This window comes from Sporisorium graminicola, chromosome SGRAM_5 (genome assembly GCF_005498985.1).
Source record: "Sporisorium graminicola strain CBS 10092 chromosome SGRAM_5, whole genome shotgun sequence".
NCBI lineage: Eukaryota > Fungi > Basidiomycota > Ustilaginomycetes > Ustilaginales > Ustilaginaceae > Sporisorium > Sporisorium graminicola.
Genome location: NC_043735.1, coordinates 664,384 through 681,306, shown reverse-complemented (window position 1 = coordinate 681,306; position 16,923 = coordinate 664,384). Strand labels below are relative to the sequence as shown.

Below are 16,923 nucleotides of genomic sequence, written 5' to 3'. Positions count from 1 at the left end.
CCACACAGATGAGTTGGACCATTCCAAAGTGGACATTCTTATCACGGAGCATGGTCTCATGGACCACTTGATGCTTGAAGGAAGCATACTCAAAGACAAACTGTTCTATCTTGTTTGGGGCGTGGAGCAGAAGCTTAAGGCACATTCTAATTCTATCGTCATGTATGAAGCAGGCTACATCGACCCAAATGATAACGATGCAGTCGACAGACATCTTGCACCCTTGCTGCAAGGTGCCAAGCTAGTTGGTCATGCTCCCGTGTAGGCCGTCGCAGGCATGACGTCACCCATCCAATCCGCACCTTTCTCGCTGCTAGCCTATGCCATTGTTGTCGTCTTGTGACGCAAGTGAAGTACTCGTTGAGGAGATTCAGCTAGAGTGAAGAGCCCCCGGGGCTTCTTGTTGTTGTTCTTCTCTTTGTAACTTGCAATGTTGAGCTGTTCAAGCTTGGGTTGGGGCTCTTCTTTGGTTCAAAAACATTGCTGACGCAATCTAGGCAAGGTAGAGGCTGGACAACACTGCGGTCTTGACAGTGCTGCCCACTTCCGGATGGCGATTCCACTTCGTTGCTTATTGCTTGGAATATTGTAGCTTGTCCCACCGCCTTATTATTTGTCCAGGTGAGAAGGAAACATTTGAACCATAGTGCGGTAGGATACTGCAACGCTGCATTCTTGACACAAGTGGATATCTACCATTGTTGATGTCATTTCAGCTACGCCCCACCAAGTTTCCTCTCGGGCCGACTTCTCACAGCGCGGTCAGAGCTGCCTTCCTTGAGTATAAAACATCACTAAAGATCGTCACATCGTTCTTTCAAGTTCCAGTCCTTGTTTTGCTGTTCCCGCCCTGATCAGAGCATCACCATGTTGTCCCGTTGCATCGCCGTGTTCCTTGGTGTCTCGCTGCTGGCACAGCGACTGACCCTGGCTGCTCCGATGTACAATCAATTTTGGGAATCAGCTTCCAACCCACGTCTGGCGTCTCCGGAAGAGATGCTTACCTCGTCGCACCAACCTTCCTCGTCTGAAGGCACTCTGTCACTCGATGATCTCGACTTCGTCAACAATGTTCTGGTGGATCCGCAATCAGCTCAACATCAAAATGACTTGCGAGCCAACACAGCCCTGGTGGATACTTACTACACTCAACATCAAAAGGCCTCGCAAGTGCTGAAGGCGCTGCGGCAAATCCCACAAGTCGGACCCAAAAGACCTAAAGGATTCGAGGGAATATCAAATTTCGCAGCGGCGCCAGTTCCTGCAGAAAGAGTCGAGGTGCAGAAGCTTATCAATTCTGGATTCTTTCAGGAGACTATCACCTTCGTGCCTGGCTATGGGAACTCTCTTCCTGACCGTCACAGCATGCGAGACAAATCTCCTCTGCGTCGTTATAGTCGACGTCTTCCGCCATTAGAGATCGTTGGTCCCGGTGGAGCAAAGAAGACGTATGACTTGTATGTGACGGAGCACGAGGCTATGTCAAAGGGTGCAGGTCCACATCAGTATCGAAACTACCTCATGTTCTGGTCCCAAGCTAGGGACGTCAAGGGCGTGAAACACGTACTGTATCTGGGGACAGGTTATATGGACGCGCTGGCGGGTGTCGGCGGTGCGCTCGCTAGAGGTTCAAGTGTTCGCTTTTAGATTGAACTCCGGCGACAGTGCAGGAATCTTATTGAGCTTCCATGGCAGCTTGTTCGAGCGCCTGGAATCGTCTGGAGACGCAGCTCGACGCATGCCCTCTTTCAACCTCATCCTACCAAGTTTCGTTTGTTCGCGCTTTCGTACTCTCTTCTACAGTTGGATATGCAATCCGCACCAGACCACCTTCATTCTTTCTTTCATCCTTCTTCAAGTACGCCAATTCATATTCCAGACCAGGTTTGTGCTAAAGTCGCTGTCTGTGAGCGAAGACATGGCTGACCTTGGCTGTACTGTGCAGTTGCTAGATTGTCTGAAAGTGTACGAGTGCTAGCTTTACGTCAGAACGTGCTTTGTGGTGGCGCTTTCAAGCGCAATCGTTGCAGGTGCAAAGATTTCCCATTCCGAGGTGAGCTCGAGAGGGTGTGAAAAAGGTTACCCCTTAACCACCGTGGGCCAGAAGCATACACACGAATGCTCTAGCTGCGGAAACTGACAGGTCAAGTCACAACTCTGCTCTGCTAGTTCGTCACAAAGCTTTTACGAACAGCTAGATGCACCAGGGCCTCCATTCCACTCTGTTGAGATCTGGGAGCAGCCTCAGACGTGTTTCAGCACCGCATCTGTCAGCCGGATAGTGACTTCCAGAGAGGTCAGACAAAGTAACAGGCGGCCCGGCTCTGGTGAAGACAAGGAGAAGCGAACGTGCATGCCGGTGGGATGCCTCGTAATGGGCTGTTGCAACCGCAAACGAGGGTGGCCGCACTTCTTTGACATCCTATGGAGATTGGTAACGCATATTAAAGGTGGGAGCTAAGAGCCCACCACCCTGAGCAAATGAGTTGTGAAGAGGCAAATACCGTGCAGCGCTAGGTCGAAGTCCTCATTTTTGGCAGGTGCTCTACAAGAGACCCACGCGGGAGCCTCTTGCCTATTTTCCTTCGCCCCCATCATCCGTGCAGATTTTGCTCGCGTCATTATGTTGATCGCCAACTTAAAGCTGCTTTTCCTCTTATTCTTCTGGTGGTGCTGTCTGGTTTACGCAGCACCCATGGAGAATGGAGGCAAGGACTCAAACTACGATTATAACCACGGAGGATCGTCTCAGCCTCGGAAAGCTGCACAGACCAGGCAAGCCGGGAGCAGCCATGCTCAAGGCAGCTATGTTTGGGATGGCAATCAGTGGCTGTTCGTAAATGCGCAACCGCAGCCGCCGACCTGGAACAGCGACCCATATGCGTCATCATCGACTGAATGGCACAACCCTTCTACTTCAGTTGCCGACGGCTTGGAGCAGGCGGACTTTGACATACTGAGCGCGCTTGAAAGCCAACTTTCTCACTCCACAGTTCCCACTGTCCACGCTTCTTCCGTACCAGGCTCTGCTAGCCAAACTCCGCAGCAAGAAGCTGTTGGCACGGCCGCAGCGTATGACGAACCAGAGACTGATGCGCAGAGGCACTGGACAATTCGACGAAAACTGGGCTGGCCGGCTCCTGACTCGTTGACACAGTTCAGGCAAGTCGGACCCTTGGGAAGCCAGAACTTCATCTATAAAGTAAAATTTAACCAAGACAAACAAGTAAAGGCTCGCCTCAGTTCGGCGTTGTTTGCCAGCAAGTTGGACTGGGTCGACATCAACCACATTCACATCGTAACGGATTCAAACTGGGTCACCAGATCGCCCATTGTTCGCTCAAGCCGTAAACTTCCCTTTTCCTACATGTCCGATCGCGGAAAGACGAAGATGGGGGTGTATATGACAGAGCATCTCCCCACGTTGAAGCAGAGCACCGCTCCTCGACAACTTCATGCCATCAAGCGTTCTCCGCACTTCATGCTGTGGGGAGTCAAGGAGAACTATTCTGGCAAGAACAACGCTATGGAGTATCTTGGAACGGCGATCATCGACCACAGAGATAACGAACAAGTTAACGCGGCCATTGACAGGGCGGTTGAAGCAGCAAGAATAGCTTCGCACGCCCATGCTTAGCCCGGTCACCGCTAAGTTGGCTTTCGAAAGACCTCACGAGTCTTTCGTCGAGTACTACTGAGGCCCTGTGTGCATTTACGTAGATATTTCACTACAACCCCATCATCTCAATTCGACTTCGACTATCGCACAGTCTTAAGTGAAAGTGGTGAGAGTTGAGCAAAATCCCAACCTTTGCCCAAGCGATTGTGGCGAAGCCCTATATCAATTGTGGCTTGTGTGACTTTGGTGGACTCGCGCCAAGGTTGGCAGGTTCTCAAAGCCGCGCTCGATTGACTCTTTGATAAAGCATCTTCATATCTGCACCTGTATCACGGTTGCCTCATTACCTCTCGTGTTTTCTTGGCACGCTGCCAAGCATGGCGTCGCTCAATTTCAGCTTTGATGTTCCCACAGGCCAAGTCCTTCCCTTTCATGCTTAGCTGGTGCTCGACAGAGCCTTGCCGTCTTCTTGAACTCGCCACATCGTTTTTTGCGTTGCACAGTCGTGATCTCATGTCGCGTGTTGTGGGACGCAAGATGCCGCCGAGCAGCCACAGGCTTATACCCTGGACGATTCTGGAGAGAAAGCACGATCGTGTGACCTTGCTATCATTCAAGGTAGCGTGTGAATCGCACATTTAGAGCTGACAGTGGTTGGCTGGACAAACGAACCTGGAAAGATCGCAGAAGATCGTTCTGGCTCTGCGAAGAAGGCTCGAGTGAAGGCCTATATGTAGATATGCGTCCTCAGAGGATTGAAAATTTCTTTGCCGCAAAAGACTAGCTCCCTTCCTCTCTTAAAATGTTGCTGCCTCGCATTCTAGCTTCAACTACCCTGGTGCTTGGCCACAGCCTTATTCTGGCAGCACCTGTCGGTCCTACGTCGTCAGGTGACCTCTGGCAGGTCGTGTATGGCCAGATGCAGCACCCAATTGGAGCTGACGCTACAGCCTCTCCGCCTCTTGCATCCCACAAAGTTGTCGAATTTGCGATAGAGCCTCAAATTTATGCTCCAGTATCGACATATCACCCGACTACCGCAGGCTCAACTACGCGTAGTCCAGGTTATGTGCGTGGTACTAGCTTACCATTGGGGGAACCCGCATACTCGAGTACAGCTTTTGTCAAAGCCTTGCCACCTATGTCGTCGCATTACCAGCCTCTGGTGCAGCCAACTCTCGACTGGGCCGACCATTCACCTTCTTCCTCGGGCAATTCTGCGCTTGATATGACCATCCTCGATTCGCTCATGCAGGATCTTTCGCATTACAGACCTATCCTTTCTGAGCCCGCAAGCGCCGACCTACCAGCAACCCCTTCCACGGAACCACTTACAGCGCAGTCAGACCGGCCCGAGGCGAAGAAGAGAAGCAAGATCTGGACCGAAGAAGAGAAAAGAGCCTGGATCAAGCGCCGTATTTCGTTCAAGAGCTTCGGAGGCCCAGAGTATCTCCGTAAGTCCGAATGGGTCTTTCCCGACGAGCCCTGGTTAAAGTTGATGTCCCCCATTATCTGGGAAAACCAGAAAGCGAGAGACTTGATCAACTCGCAGATCTTCGATGGAAAGCTGAGATTTATCGATTTGAAGGCGCTTCCAGGGATGGGCGCTACCATCCGCAGGAAGACAGCTGCCATGCATCCAAGCCAGAGGCTACCATTTGTGCGCATTCCAGCCGAGACCCTCGGGCTGACCGGGAAAGTTAGTGGACCGTATCGAGTTCATATTTCGGATCACGGGTATGAAGGGAAGACTAAGGGTACCAAGGTGAAAGGAACCGCCCTCGAGGGCAAAGCGTATCTAGGCTTCTTTGGGCTGCCCGAAAATCAACCCCAGCACAAAGTTTCGATGTTCTTTTTCGGCATGGGCTTCCTGCCCGACTCGGAGAAGGAGCATGTGGATCGATTCTTGCAGCAGAAGGAGTTGGAGGAAACTTTGAGGCAAGGTGTCTCTCGTTAGGTCTGGCGTGGATAAGGCCAGCGCCGCGCCTTCTCAAAGTAAGGTCTCTGCACTGCCCGAACGCGCCTGCCACTTAGTCTGCACCTCGCCCGACCACTGTTCGAGCATTAACATGGTAGGATTCAAAGCATGCCAGTCCAGCATAGACCCTCGGTACCCTCGATCTTGCGTGAGCTTAGCCAAAAACCGAAACATAATCCGAGCCAATGACTGCTACGCTGGGTTGGACCTGACGGAAATGACCATCATCATCGAGACGAATGACAATGCTGCCATGCATACAAATATGAGTTCTGGAATTTGGATCTGCAATCCTAGCCTGAACATCCGCGTATTGAGCATGGGTCCGACTGTTGAGGCGGCGTTGTCGATGAAGAAGAGTGCTGAGAGGAGCTCTTCCGTCTCAGTGCCCTCTGGGAGCAGCAAAGAGCTGAGCGAGGTGAGGGAAGCGGAGCCTCCCAAAGAGAGCGAGAGTGCGGCGGTACCCACTTTGAAGAGTGCGAAGCTGCCGGCACGACCTGCCAGTGTGAAGATGGACCAGGAGACAATGTCCATTGCGAGTGAACCAATCGTGAGCCACCGTTCGGCTGAGATGGAAGTGTGTTCGGCGGGAGGACCAACCTGCTCTAAAGCTGGGGGGGTCTGGATCGTGCGTTTGCGAACCCAGCGGGCAATGCGAGAGAAGCCAAATGACAGGTATATCCAGGCGCAAAGGTTGAGCCAACCGCTCAGAAAGCTAGTTTCCTTTGCATGTATGTGGAAGCGAGATTGGCAGTAGAAAATGACGAGATTTGCGGCTACAGAGATCTCCCCGTACAGGAGGCTGGCAGTCAGGATCCTGCTTAGCCTCCAATCGGGTTTCTGTGAGAGATTGTGGTGACGGATTGGCCGGAAGAGAAGACGGAGTGGGCGGAATGCTTGACAAACGGCTCTCTTGAACTTCGTCACTCGCAGGTCGTCAGAACGGTGGGAGGGCGTCTCCTCAGAAGGTGCAGTGGGGTGGAGTGAAACTTTGGACGGGTTAGGGTTAATGGCGTAAGAGAAGATAGCTAGGCCGGTTAGGACGGTGAGAAGCGCAAGTGCGGCACCGATAAGGATGGGGAGCGTGTCGACGACCAGATCGGAACTAGTGTCGAGATTGAGCATCTGTACGACCGCAGTGGAAGCAAGACCTCCAATGCTTGCGCACGACTGCAAGTGGGCTAGCCACGTGGAGCGCAAGGCCGCTGGCACTGTATCGAGTACCACCGCCTGAGTCACCATATCCAGCAAAGTGTCTCCCACGATCCCGAAGACGAATGCCTGAGCAAGAACACAGTGGAGTGCTGTTGTTGGATGAATTGTTGCTTTTCCCGAGGTTGATTGTGCCGCGCTTGCAAGCCAGACAAAGAAGCACCTTTCTAGCGCAAGCACGACAACCCCAATCAAGATCGCTGCTCTGTGACCGAGCTTTCTGATGATAAACGGAAAGACGACTAACGCACAGAAGCATGCTGCGATACTGTTGAGGCTCGAGAGCCCCGCCATAATGTCGGAATACCTTGCGTCGACAGCATCGATCTGGCAATTTGCATGCGAGGGGGGCGTTGTGCCGTGGAAGGTGTGGTAGTATTCAGCACAGGCGATGCTGCGGATTAAATCGATCCCGCTGAAAGAGCCGACGTTGCCGGCGAGGGTGCTGAGAATGATGAGGGCAGACACGCCCAGCAGAATCGTCCTGGTTCTGGCATCGAGCGAGGTTGGGGCGATAACGACATCGACAGCGGCGTCATCCTCATTATCCGAAGGGCCGAGCAGGCGAGTTCTTTCTGATGATGTGTCTTGTGCATCCAGAGCCATGTTGATGTTGCGAAACGTGATGGCGATGAAACAAGCTTCGGGGCAAGGGAGAAGGTGTTCGACATACTTGCGCTTCCTAGTTGTTCTTATCTGGCCGATTACAGAACGGTATGCTGGATCACACGCTCCCTGATGCAAGTTGATAGAATCAGGTACATAGTGCCTTCGAAAGGGCTCCAGGCGAGACTGCCTGATCGGTTCTGGCTTGCAGTTGAGCGAACTGGGGATATAGACCCGGTCCTGCCTGTTTTCGTTATCATTGTCATAATTGTTATCATTGACTTCGAAATAGCCGCCGTCAGAAGCGGGGTCGGAACGCTGTGTTCCGTAAATAGAAGCCGTGCCGGGTTCTGCTTCGATTAACGGGAAGCAATGTGCGACCCAAGTCTGCAAAATCACGCCTACGCGGCCCAACTCGTCCGTTGCACATGACAGTGTATATGTTGGGCGGCAAGGTGCCTTAACGGGCAGCTCCGGGCTGACATTATTCCCACACTATAGGACCAGCCCAAAGCCTGTTGCTTGCCTCACTTGTAAGCAATCCCGAGCAAGGCGCCGGAAAAAGGCAGGGTCCCCTCGATCGCCTCTCCGGGACCTGCAATGCTTTCCATTTTCAAGAACCGCGTTCAGATCTTCGTGCGTTTGGTGCGGCTCATGGATGAGGAATCAAGCTGCAGCTGACCAGGATTGACTTCCCACCCAAATTCACCACTGAAGCGCGAAAACAGCGCTTGAATTCCGAAGGCCTTCTCCCGGCGGCTGGGGCCTGTGGTAGCTAGCTGCCCGGGGCATGTGGTAATAACCCGATAGCGACAATGCTTCAAAAGCCACGTTAGCCGAGGCTTGTTAGTTCTATCGGCTAACTCCAAAGGGCTCTTGATTTCGGAACACCCTCTCCCGCCGGCAGCAGCTTGTGAGAATCTTCCACGGCATGTGGGGTTCAACATAACGCAACTATGTTTCAGAAGCCTGATTATGCCCCACGTGCGACAGGGCGAGGGCGTCTGGGCGAGCGGAGCTCGCCTCCCACCTCTTCATATGCCTAGGCCATGTATCTAAGTTTTCTTCCCTTCCTCCATCATCTCTCTCGTCGTCGATAGGCTAGTCACCGCCCAGCGCTCGATTCTTTCCCTCCCTGTACTCCCTCCCTTTGTTCTTTCGTTCGCCCTTGCGCTCTTCCAGCCCCCTTTCCGGCGGGCAACCTCATCGAGCTCTCAGGTCTTACCATAGGCCGAGCCTCAATCAAATTATTCTCTCTCACCCATGCAGCGAGTGACGCTCAGCCGGGAAGTGGCCGATCGGTGGGTTGTGAGGCCCACAGTCAACACAGACAATGAAAGGCAGGAGTGCTCGGTGGCAACACAGAGTCAGTCCCATCGTCTCGTCACACGGGCTGTGGTGAAAGCCCGCAGAGGCGAAGCCTCCTCACCTGTTCAGTTAGTCGAGACAATCGTGGCAACCTGGAAGAGAAGCAGGTATGAAATCTGAGTCGAGCGTCGAATTTGAGCTGCTCAGGGCTATAAAGCTTCTGGCGCTTGAGACGCAGAGATGGAGCTGGCACGTTTCTCTTGTCTGTCGACAACATACCACTTTACCATGCGACTCGTGGCTCTCTTTGTAGTCAGCTTGCTCTCGTTGCTCTTGGCCGCCAGCTGCAAGCCCATGTGGCGGCCGTACGGCGAGGGGTCGAGCAGCGGCGTTCAACCTCAGTCGGGTTCAGGTTTCGGTTGGCAGGAGCAAGTACACTCCCCAAACTGGACACCTCGTCCGCGGCCGGCTGCACTCGCCCAGGCTTCCAATGCTGATCCTAGCCTGGCCTCGAACAATCCTAGTGCGGCCCGTCTCGGGTGGGAAGCCAAAATGCGAGTAGCAATGGGGAACCGCCCTCTCTAGATTCACAGCATCGATGATCCACTACTCCTCTTTCCACGCCTGTTCGTCGCATACGATGCGAGCAACCCGCAAGATCGCCATGCATCCGTACCAGACTCTTCGCAGGCACAACCATCTTCGCTCCACAAGCCCTACAGCCACTTTACCAAGAAGCTTGACAATCCCGACAAGATCCAAGTTTTGCAACTTCCTCTCGGCGATGCAGACTGGCGAAGACTGGTCTACCTCGACAGTCGGTCCAACATGGACGACATCAACCGGCGGTACTTTCAAGGCAACATGCGCTTCTTGCCGATCAACACCAAAAAGTTGAATTGGGAGCTGTTGACTAAAATGTTTTTGGGTCGCACGACAATGGTGCTACTTCCGCCGACGGAACGCGGTGGTGAAGGAATGCTAGTGGCCGCTCATCCCAAGATCGGTTCGGCAATCATGCAGGGTATTCAGAAGGTGGCTGGACCTTTGCATGACAGGAGTCAAATTGTCTCGCTTTGGGCGCCTCTCAGACTGGATGGACAGCACGCCACGATGGTACTGTACGGCATTGGGCAGTTGGACCATAGGCGCTATGATCAGACGGTGGAACATTTGAATAAGTTGATCCCAAGGTGGAAGGATGTGCCCCGTTTCTGGGACGCTGCTGCTTTCCATCAAAGCTTACCCAGAGACTTTGCTTTTCAGTTCTACGACGAAAAGCATAGAGATCCGGCGTCGAAAGAGAGGAAGGAAGCCGAGGGCAGGTTGGAGGAAGCCATTCGTATGCTTCGACCCGAGTAGGTGTTATGACCGAATCCTTTGTGTTGTTCTTCTCCTCAGTCTCATCACCTTTGCCTTTCGTACGCTCGTCTCTATCGTCTTTGAACGAGCTGATAGTCGCTTGATCAGCCAAACCCTACCGATCTCAATGCTTTCACCATACACGTTTTTCCTTACTTGATGAGCTCGGCGTTCTTTCAGTCCCTTCGGCGATTTAAAAGTACCTCAGCTGTGTGCTACACAGTCACGGTGAACTATTGCATCACCGTGCGTTCAGAGGCAAACAACACACCTTTCGAACTCACAACATGAAGGTGTGCGGTTGTTATAAGAAGCGCACACCTTCATGGTCTGACGGACGAAAAAAATGGTGGGATTGTGGAAGAGGCGCAAGCGTGGGTGGCCACCTAGACCTTGGCGTCGTCAAAGGTGCTGACCTTGTAGGTATGGCTTCTACACCCTCTTGTCGTTCACCAACATCAGCAACCCACAATCGAGACCTCAACATGCGACGAGTCATCAGCTTTTCAGTCGCCTTGCTCGTGTTGCTCTTTGGCGCACGCTCCACGCCGATGCAGGGAGAACACGACGAAGGATCGAGTAGTAGCTTTCCTTCGTCCGAATCGACCGGATTCGATTGGCAAGAGCATCAATACCCGCAAGCTTGGAGTCCTGATCCGGTGCAGCAGTTGTGGTCGGCAGAAACGCCTCGCGAGGATTCACTCGGTCATGAGCGAGCGGCTGGAGGCGCTACCAGCGAATTGTCTCGCACGGTGTCTGCTTTAACTTCGAGCATGAGCCGCCCTAAATCAATCATCGCTTTTGCACAGCCAGCACGCGATCTCAAAGCCGGTGTACGAGAGGCGCTCGGCAGGCCACATCTTCAGTTCACGAGCCTCGCACCATCGTCACCCGTCTATGGTTCCCGTTTCTTTGTCGCGCACGACCCCAGCATTCCGGAAGATCGTCTCGTCTTCGATCCCACGCAGCTCCCACCATCCAATCGTCGCAAGACTTGGCACCACTTTGGCGATCTACTCAAGGATGTCGTCAAGGTCGACAAGCAAGACCTTCAGCATGCGATGGCTGTCAAGTCGGAACGCAGGATGATCTACCTCAACAGCCGAGCCAATATGGACGACATCAACCGGCTTTACTTCCTGAACAAGATGCATTTCTTGCCGATCAACGAGGCCAAGCTGTCGTGGGATGTGGCGAACAAGTTGTTTCTGGATCGCAAGAAGTTAGTGTTGCTACCACCACTAGAATCGAATCGCTTGGGCGTGCTTTTGGCAAGTCATCCCAGAGCCAACTCTGAAACGATGGCAGAAATCCGAAAACTGACGGGTCCAGCATTGCAGGATGCCACACAGATAGTTTCGCTCTGGGGGCCTTTGCTTACCGACGGCGAGCGAGGAATGGCTGTACTGTATGGCATTGGTCAGCTGGATTCCAGGGAAGTGGATGGTACAGTAAGACACCTGCATACCCTGAAATCGCAGTTCAAAGTCGATCAGAACCCGGTTTTGGAAGCAATTCACTACCTTCATCTGTAACGACTCATCGGATAGGTCAGAGGTGTAGCAGAAAGCGAGGCTCGACTCGGCCAATGGTTCAGCTCAGCCTCTGCACGGATGCACCTTGTCGGTGTTCGTCTCTCTCGTCGTCACCATTACCATTTGTAGTCCTTCGATTTCGTCTTCTCCCTGTGCACTTCTTCTTTTGTTGCAAGGCTTTGCACTGATTCGATAATTTGCATGTATGGCCGACAAAGATCCTGTGAGCTGTTCGGTGGGTACTAAGCCTTTTCAGAAGCTAGATGAACGTGAGCTATCCCGTTTCCCCACCGTCTCATAAGAATTCCGTGCTCTGAGAGACACCGAGAGGCCGCCGACTTGCAGCCCACCGTCATGCGGCCTAGACCAAGTGAAATGGTGGCACCTTCGGAAAAGGTGTTGTCAGAAAGTTGACGCGGAGCTTGATGTTGCTCTGTTCAGAAGCTATAAAGACGTCGATGTGGGCGCCTCTCGAAACTACATTCCTCACGTCTTCTACTGCACCAGCATCAAGACAGCACTATGCGACATCTCGGTATCGTCTTGGTTGCCTTGTACACGTTGCTCCTTGGCGCCAGGTCCAAGCCGATGTGGCGATCGCCGTTCGGCGGAGAGTCCAGCAGTGGAGGTCGGCGAGACGGCGAAGGGTCGAGCAGTGGCGCGCAACCCTCGGACCCGGGTTTCCACTGGCAGGAAAACGAGCTACAGCCACCGTGGACGCCTCTTCCGCAGCCCTGGCCGGCGGATTCTAGCGGTGCACAGCCAGCATCGTCTCCGATCGCGTCCCAGGGAGCTCTGTCCGATTTGACCGTGATCCCAGCGACCGAATCACAGGCTGCACCCGTGCATCACGTCACGCCTCAAGAGTGGGAAGAGAACCTGCAAAGGGCGCTCGCGATGCCTAATCTCGTCTTCACCAGCGTCGACAAAGAGTATCGCGAAGGTCCACGCATCTACGTGGCGCACAACCGACATCCGAGCGACTGGCACCCGAACATCGCTGACGCTTCGCACGAACAACCTCGAACGGAACAGCAGCGGGCACACTTTGCGAGCGTGGTGGAAAATGTGGTCAAGATCAAAGCAAAGGCGCTTCCACAGGGCATGCCGCGCTGGCGCACGCTGGTGTACCTCAACAGCCAGGACCGCATGGACTACCTGAATCGAGAGTACTTTCGAGGCGCGATGCAGTTCCTCCCGATCAACACTGCACAGCTTACGTGGAAGCTGCTGAATACCTTACTGACGGATCGCGAGCAGTATCTTTTGCTGGCACCACGGGTGAGGGGAGAGCTGGGCCTGCTCGTGGCGATGCACAGATCAGGCCGGATGCCTGCCATCGAAACTTTGACGGGGGCGTTGAAGAACACGCAACAGGTCGTGACGCTTTGGTCGCCGTTCCTCTTAGATGGAACGAGGACAACGGTGGTGTTCTATGGAGTGGGGCGGCTGGATACGAGAGACTTCGAAAGGACTCTGAAACACATTGGAGGATTAGCATCGAGATGGAGCGGATTGCCACCCTTTTGGGATGCAGCCTACTACCTGGAGAGACTACCAAAGCAGTTTGCGCTCGGCTTCTATCAAGACGAGCATGGTGTTGAGGATTCGGAAGAGCAGCAACGAGCCCTGGAGAGGTTTGAAAGCGCAAGCCGCTATCTGCGCTCCGGATAGATTTCGTCTGGACCGAAGTTTCTCAGCATCCCGTGTGCGCTCGTCCCAGTGCATTGCGGTGCAATTCTATCTTGCGTTTTCACCATCATCGCCCGTGAGACGCTATGCAGACATACGTTTGAAGCTGCATGTAGAGAGAGATCAATGTACAGAGTGCAGTCTAGGATTACAGAAGGGCGGTTCCAATTACACCTTTAAACAAGCGTCCACGCCGCACCGAGGCGGCATCATCAAGGTCGAGTACCATATCTAGAGCACAGTGGCAAACGCAACTGAAGCCAGCACCGCCGCCACAGCGGTCGCAGCAGCAGCAACCAGCGTTGCGGGCCTCATCACCGCCATCTTGACCGCGGCCGACTTTGCGCTCTGGGCGCTCTGGGCGCTCTTCGTGCTCTGCTGTGAGCTAGCACTCTGCGGCGAGACGGCAGCGTTAGCGGAGCCACCACCGTTGGTGTACAGGCGCAGCGACTCAACGGACCAGTAGGACTGGTTGAAGCTCGAGCCGTTGTAGCCGACCTGGTAGCTGCAGGCGGGGTACTGGGCGTTGCAGCCGCTCTGGTTGTATGTGTTGCCCGCCCAGTCTCCGCAGAGGGTGATGTCGAAGATGATCTTGTGCGGGGCAAAGTCGGCGTAGCACGACGAGATGGGGAGGTAGGCGTTGGGGGTGGGCCAGGTATCAGTGCTTACGGCGGTGCTCGAGGCGGAGAGGTCCGAGGGGATCGAGGACGGCTTGTTGTTGGGGAAGTACCAGACGCGCACGCCCTTGCCTGTGGTGCCGAAGGAGCGCTCCATGGCAATGAGCCCGCCGCCGGCGCGGTTCAATGCGCGTCCCCAGGTAGGGGTCGACGTGCCGTTGGTCTCGACTCGACAGCCTGGGTTCGACGGCACGAAGGCCGAGCAGTTTGAATACGCGACGGTGCCCGACTGGCCCGAGATGGTCGAAGGAATGGTACACGACGTGTTGGTATGCACCGAAACTAGGTTGGCGGGGTACTCGTCGTTGGCATTCTCCATGATGTCGATCTCTCCGCCGTTTGGCCACGACTTGATGTCCTCCGTCACCGTCCAGAAGGCTGGCCAGGTGGCACAGCCAAGCGGAACATGCGTCACGTTGAGCACGTAAACACCGTCCGAGTAGCTCTGCTTGGATGTGATCCTCACGCTGTTTCGCCCCTCGAGCGCGACCGGCGTCGTGGACACGGCCATGACAAAGTGACCTTCGCCGTCGACAAACGAGAGGTTTTGCGACCTGGCGCTGGTCTGGGACTGGTAGTTGACGAGACCGTTGGTGGGGTCCTTTTCGGTAAACCAGTCAAAGCTGGAGAAAAAGTCCTTGCCTCGTATCGACGCGCTCTGGGTCCAGTTGCCGGCGGAGGCGGACGAGATCAGGGACGAGGCCACGAGGGCGGTGGCTGCGACGGTGCGCGCTGTTGAGCTTGAGCCGAACATGTTTGGTGAGTATTGAAAAGCTTCAGAGGTGTATGGGGTCGTGATCACGAGCCAACGACAGTCCTCTGCGTGTATATATGTACTCATTCTCAACAACTCCGGCTCGACGGACGGCGAACGGCGAACACCAGCAGAGAAGTTTCTCTGTGTGTCTCTATCGGAGATCAACTTGTGCCTCGAAACGTGCATCGAGAGGGGGGCACTTGGTCGCTCGGTCTGGGTTCGCGCTGTTTAGCATCCTGGGAAAAAAAGAAGTGTTTCGGCAAAGAGATCTGCATCATGCACGTCGGGCAACGCAAAAATAGCAGAAAGCGAGAGGTCAGCATTTCGCCGTTCGCGCCACGGGATCGGCTGGAATGCCGCATGATCAACGGCCCACACTTCCTCGGAGCTGCCGGCCGCTCGCGGTATTCATGCGCATCCATTCTCATCACCTTTCCCACGCTGAGAGAGCGCACGCAAGCGACCAATTGCAAGCTTGACCTTTCCTAGCAGCCCTCGATCTTGACTTCTCGAACAAGTAAGTGAATGCTGGGCACGGTTGCGAATTTTGACGTCAAGCTTGACGATCTCGTTCGTGATCGTGTGCCCGACGTAGGAACGGTGAAATCAGGCCACTTGCACACCACGACGCGTTGAACCCCGGGCGTGTGTGCCACTTTCTAGGTGCTTCTGACTGCCTCGTAGTGCCCCGTGTGCGTGTGTGTCTCAGGGCTGCTTTCCTCTCTGCCGAAGTTTGTTCCGGCATTTTGCATCCGCTGCTGTGGATTGAATTTGCTGCGTTGATCACGACCGCAGGAAAAAACCACACAGCCAAGCAAGGCTTTGCCGAAGGTGCACGCGGTGTCTGCACAGCCAAGCGAGTCAGTCACAATTTTGGCTGGTGCAGATCTCAACCTAGAATTGGTCATCAAAATCGGGGTGAATCTGCCGATTTAACATGGTCACAAGAGAAGCACGGACGTCGGAAGGATCCGAAGGAATGTCGATTTCTCCCGAAACAACGAACGCTCAGCTTCTTCCTGCTCTGCCATCACCCGCGCCAGGAAGCCGTGAACAGCCCAATGTCGCCCAAGCCAGCGCCACCACCGACACAGCTGCGCGTGCTCATCGTGCGGCACGGCGAAACACGCGAAAATGTCGAACGCATCATCCAGGGCCAGCTAGACACCGACCTCAACGAGCGTGGCCGTCAACAAGCCGCGCTCACCGGCCACTTCCTCGCCCCCGTGCACATCGACCGCATCATCACCTCCCCGCTCCGGAGAGCAGCCGACACGGCGAAGGCGATCTGCGCACATCAGAGTTCGTCGCGACCGGAGCTGGAGTACGACGACCGCCTCAAGGAGCGCGCGTTTGGCGTGCTGCAGGGCAAGGTGTACACGGGCGGAGCGACCAAATCCGAGGATACAGAGGGGATCGAACGGATGCAGCCGTTTTCGGAGCGTCTCGCGAGCTTCTGGAACGACCTCGTCACGCGCGAAGGGAAGGCGACGGGGGAAAAGACAGAGACGGTGGTGCTCGTTTCACACGGTGCCGCCATCTCGGCACTGATGAACCAGGTGCTCGTACCAGGGCGGTACTGCATTGTCCCTCCAACCGTGGTGCCATCGCGCTTCTGGAATTGCTCCATCACTGAACTCCTCGTCCCTGTCATCTCCACCTCGGCCGCCGACGCTTCGACTACCGTATCACCTGGCGACCTCTCTCGCAAGCAACACTGGTCTGTTCGACCGATCCACCTCGGCGTGCAAGGATCGCAGTTTGTACTCGATCACGAACTGCAGAAGAAGCTGTTGGAAAGAGCCAAGTCTTCCGCGACGACGACAGACGCGGTGGACCAGCTGCAGGCGTTGGTCGACAAAACAGAAAGCGAGTTCCAGCGCGACCCACAGGGTCGAGCACAGCTGGAAGCGGACACGATCAAGGCTCCCGACGGCTCGACGGTGGAGAACGATATCGGGTATGGAAAAGCAATCGGTGTCGTGGAACAATGGTCGAACGTCGACCATCTGAAAGAGTTAGAAGCGCCACCGACCCCCGCTTCGTCCAACGGCGCCAGCAACGTCAACGTAGACGAGCTCGTCAAATAGAAATCCGCTGCGCATATACCCATTCCGCTCTACTCCTCCTAGACATTTGCATTATACAATCAAGACTGTCATTGCACTCTAACAAGG

At 54.5% G+C, this 16,923-nt stretch overlaps 6 protein-coding genes across 6 annotated transcripts; 5 read left to right on the top strand and 1 right to left on the bottom strand.

Annotated features, from left to right (window-relative positions):
* Positions 1–867: 867 nt before the first annotated feature.
* Positions 868–1,647, top strand: EX895_004995 (uncharacterized protein; the record flags this gene model as incomplete). The annotated part of the gene is made up of 1 exon (XM_029885589.1): positions 868–1,647. The coding sequence occupies one exon, from the start codon at positions 868–870 to the stop codon at positions 1,645–1,647; it is 780 nt and encodes a 259-aa protein (XP_029738155.1).
* A 3,113-nt stretch (positions 1,648–4,760) lies between these two features.
* Positions 4,761–5,576, top strand: EX895_004994 (uncharacterized protein; the record flags this gene model as incomplete). The annotated part of the gene is made up of 1 exon (XM_029885588.1): positions 4,761–5,576. One exon carries the CDS (start codon positions 4,761–4,763, stop codon positions 5,574–5,576), a length of 816 nt encoding a protein of 271 aa, XP_029738154.1.
* A 4,994-nt stretch (positions 5,577–10,570) lies between these two features.
* On the top strand, positions 10,571–11,620 carry EX895_004993 (uncharacterized protein; the record flags this gene model as incomplete). The annotated part of the gene is made up of 1 exon (XM_029885587.1): positions 10,571–11,620. The coding sequence occupies one exon, from the start codon at positions 10,571–10,573 to the stop codon at positions 11,618–11,620; it is 1,050 nt and encodes a 349-aa protein (XP_029738153.1).
* Positions 11,621–12,142: 522 nt separating this feature from the next.
* Positions 12,143–13,294, top strand: EX895_004992 (uncharacterized protein; the record flags this gene model as incomplete). The annotated part of the gene is made up of 1 exon (XM_029885586.1): positions 12,143–13,294. The coding sequence occupies one exon, from the start codon at positions 12,143–12,145 to the stop codon at positions 13,292–13,294; it is 1,152 nt and encodes a 383-aa protein (XP_029738152.1).
* Positions 13,295–13,543: 249 nt separating this feature from the next.
* Positions 13,544–14,308, bottom strand: EX895_004991 (uncharacterized protein; the record flags this gene model as incomplete). Its single annotated transcript, XM_029885585.1, has 1 exon — positions 13,544–14,308. One exon carries the CDS (start codon positions 14,306–14,308, stop codon positions 13,544–13,546), a length of 765 nt encoding a protein of 254 aa, XP_029738151.1.
* Positions 14,309–15,807: 1,499 nt separating this feature from the next.
* Positions 15,808–16,836, top strand: EX895_004990 (uncharacterized protein; the record flags this gene model as incomplete). The annotated part of the gene is made up of 1 exon (XM_029885584.1): positions 15,808–16,836. The coding sequence occupies one exon, from the start codon at positions 15,808–15,810 to the stop codon at positions 16,834–16,836; it is 1,029 nt and encodes a 342-aa protein (XP_029738150.1).
* Positions 16,837–16,923: the final 87 nt, after the last annotated feature.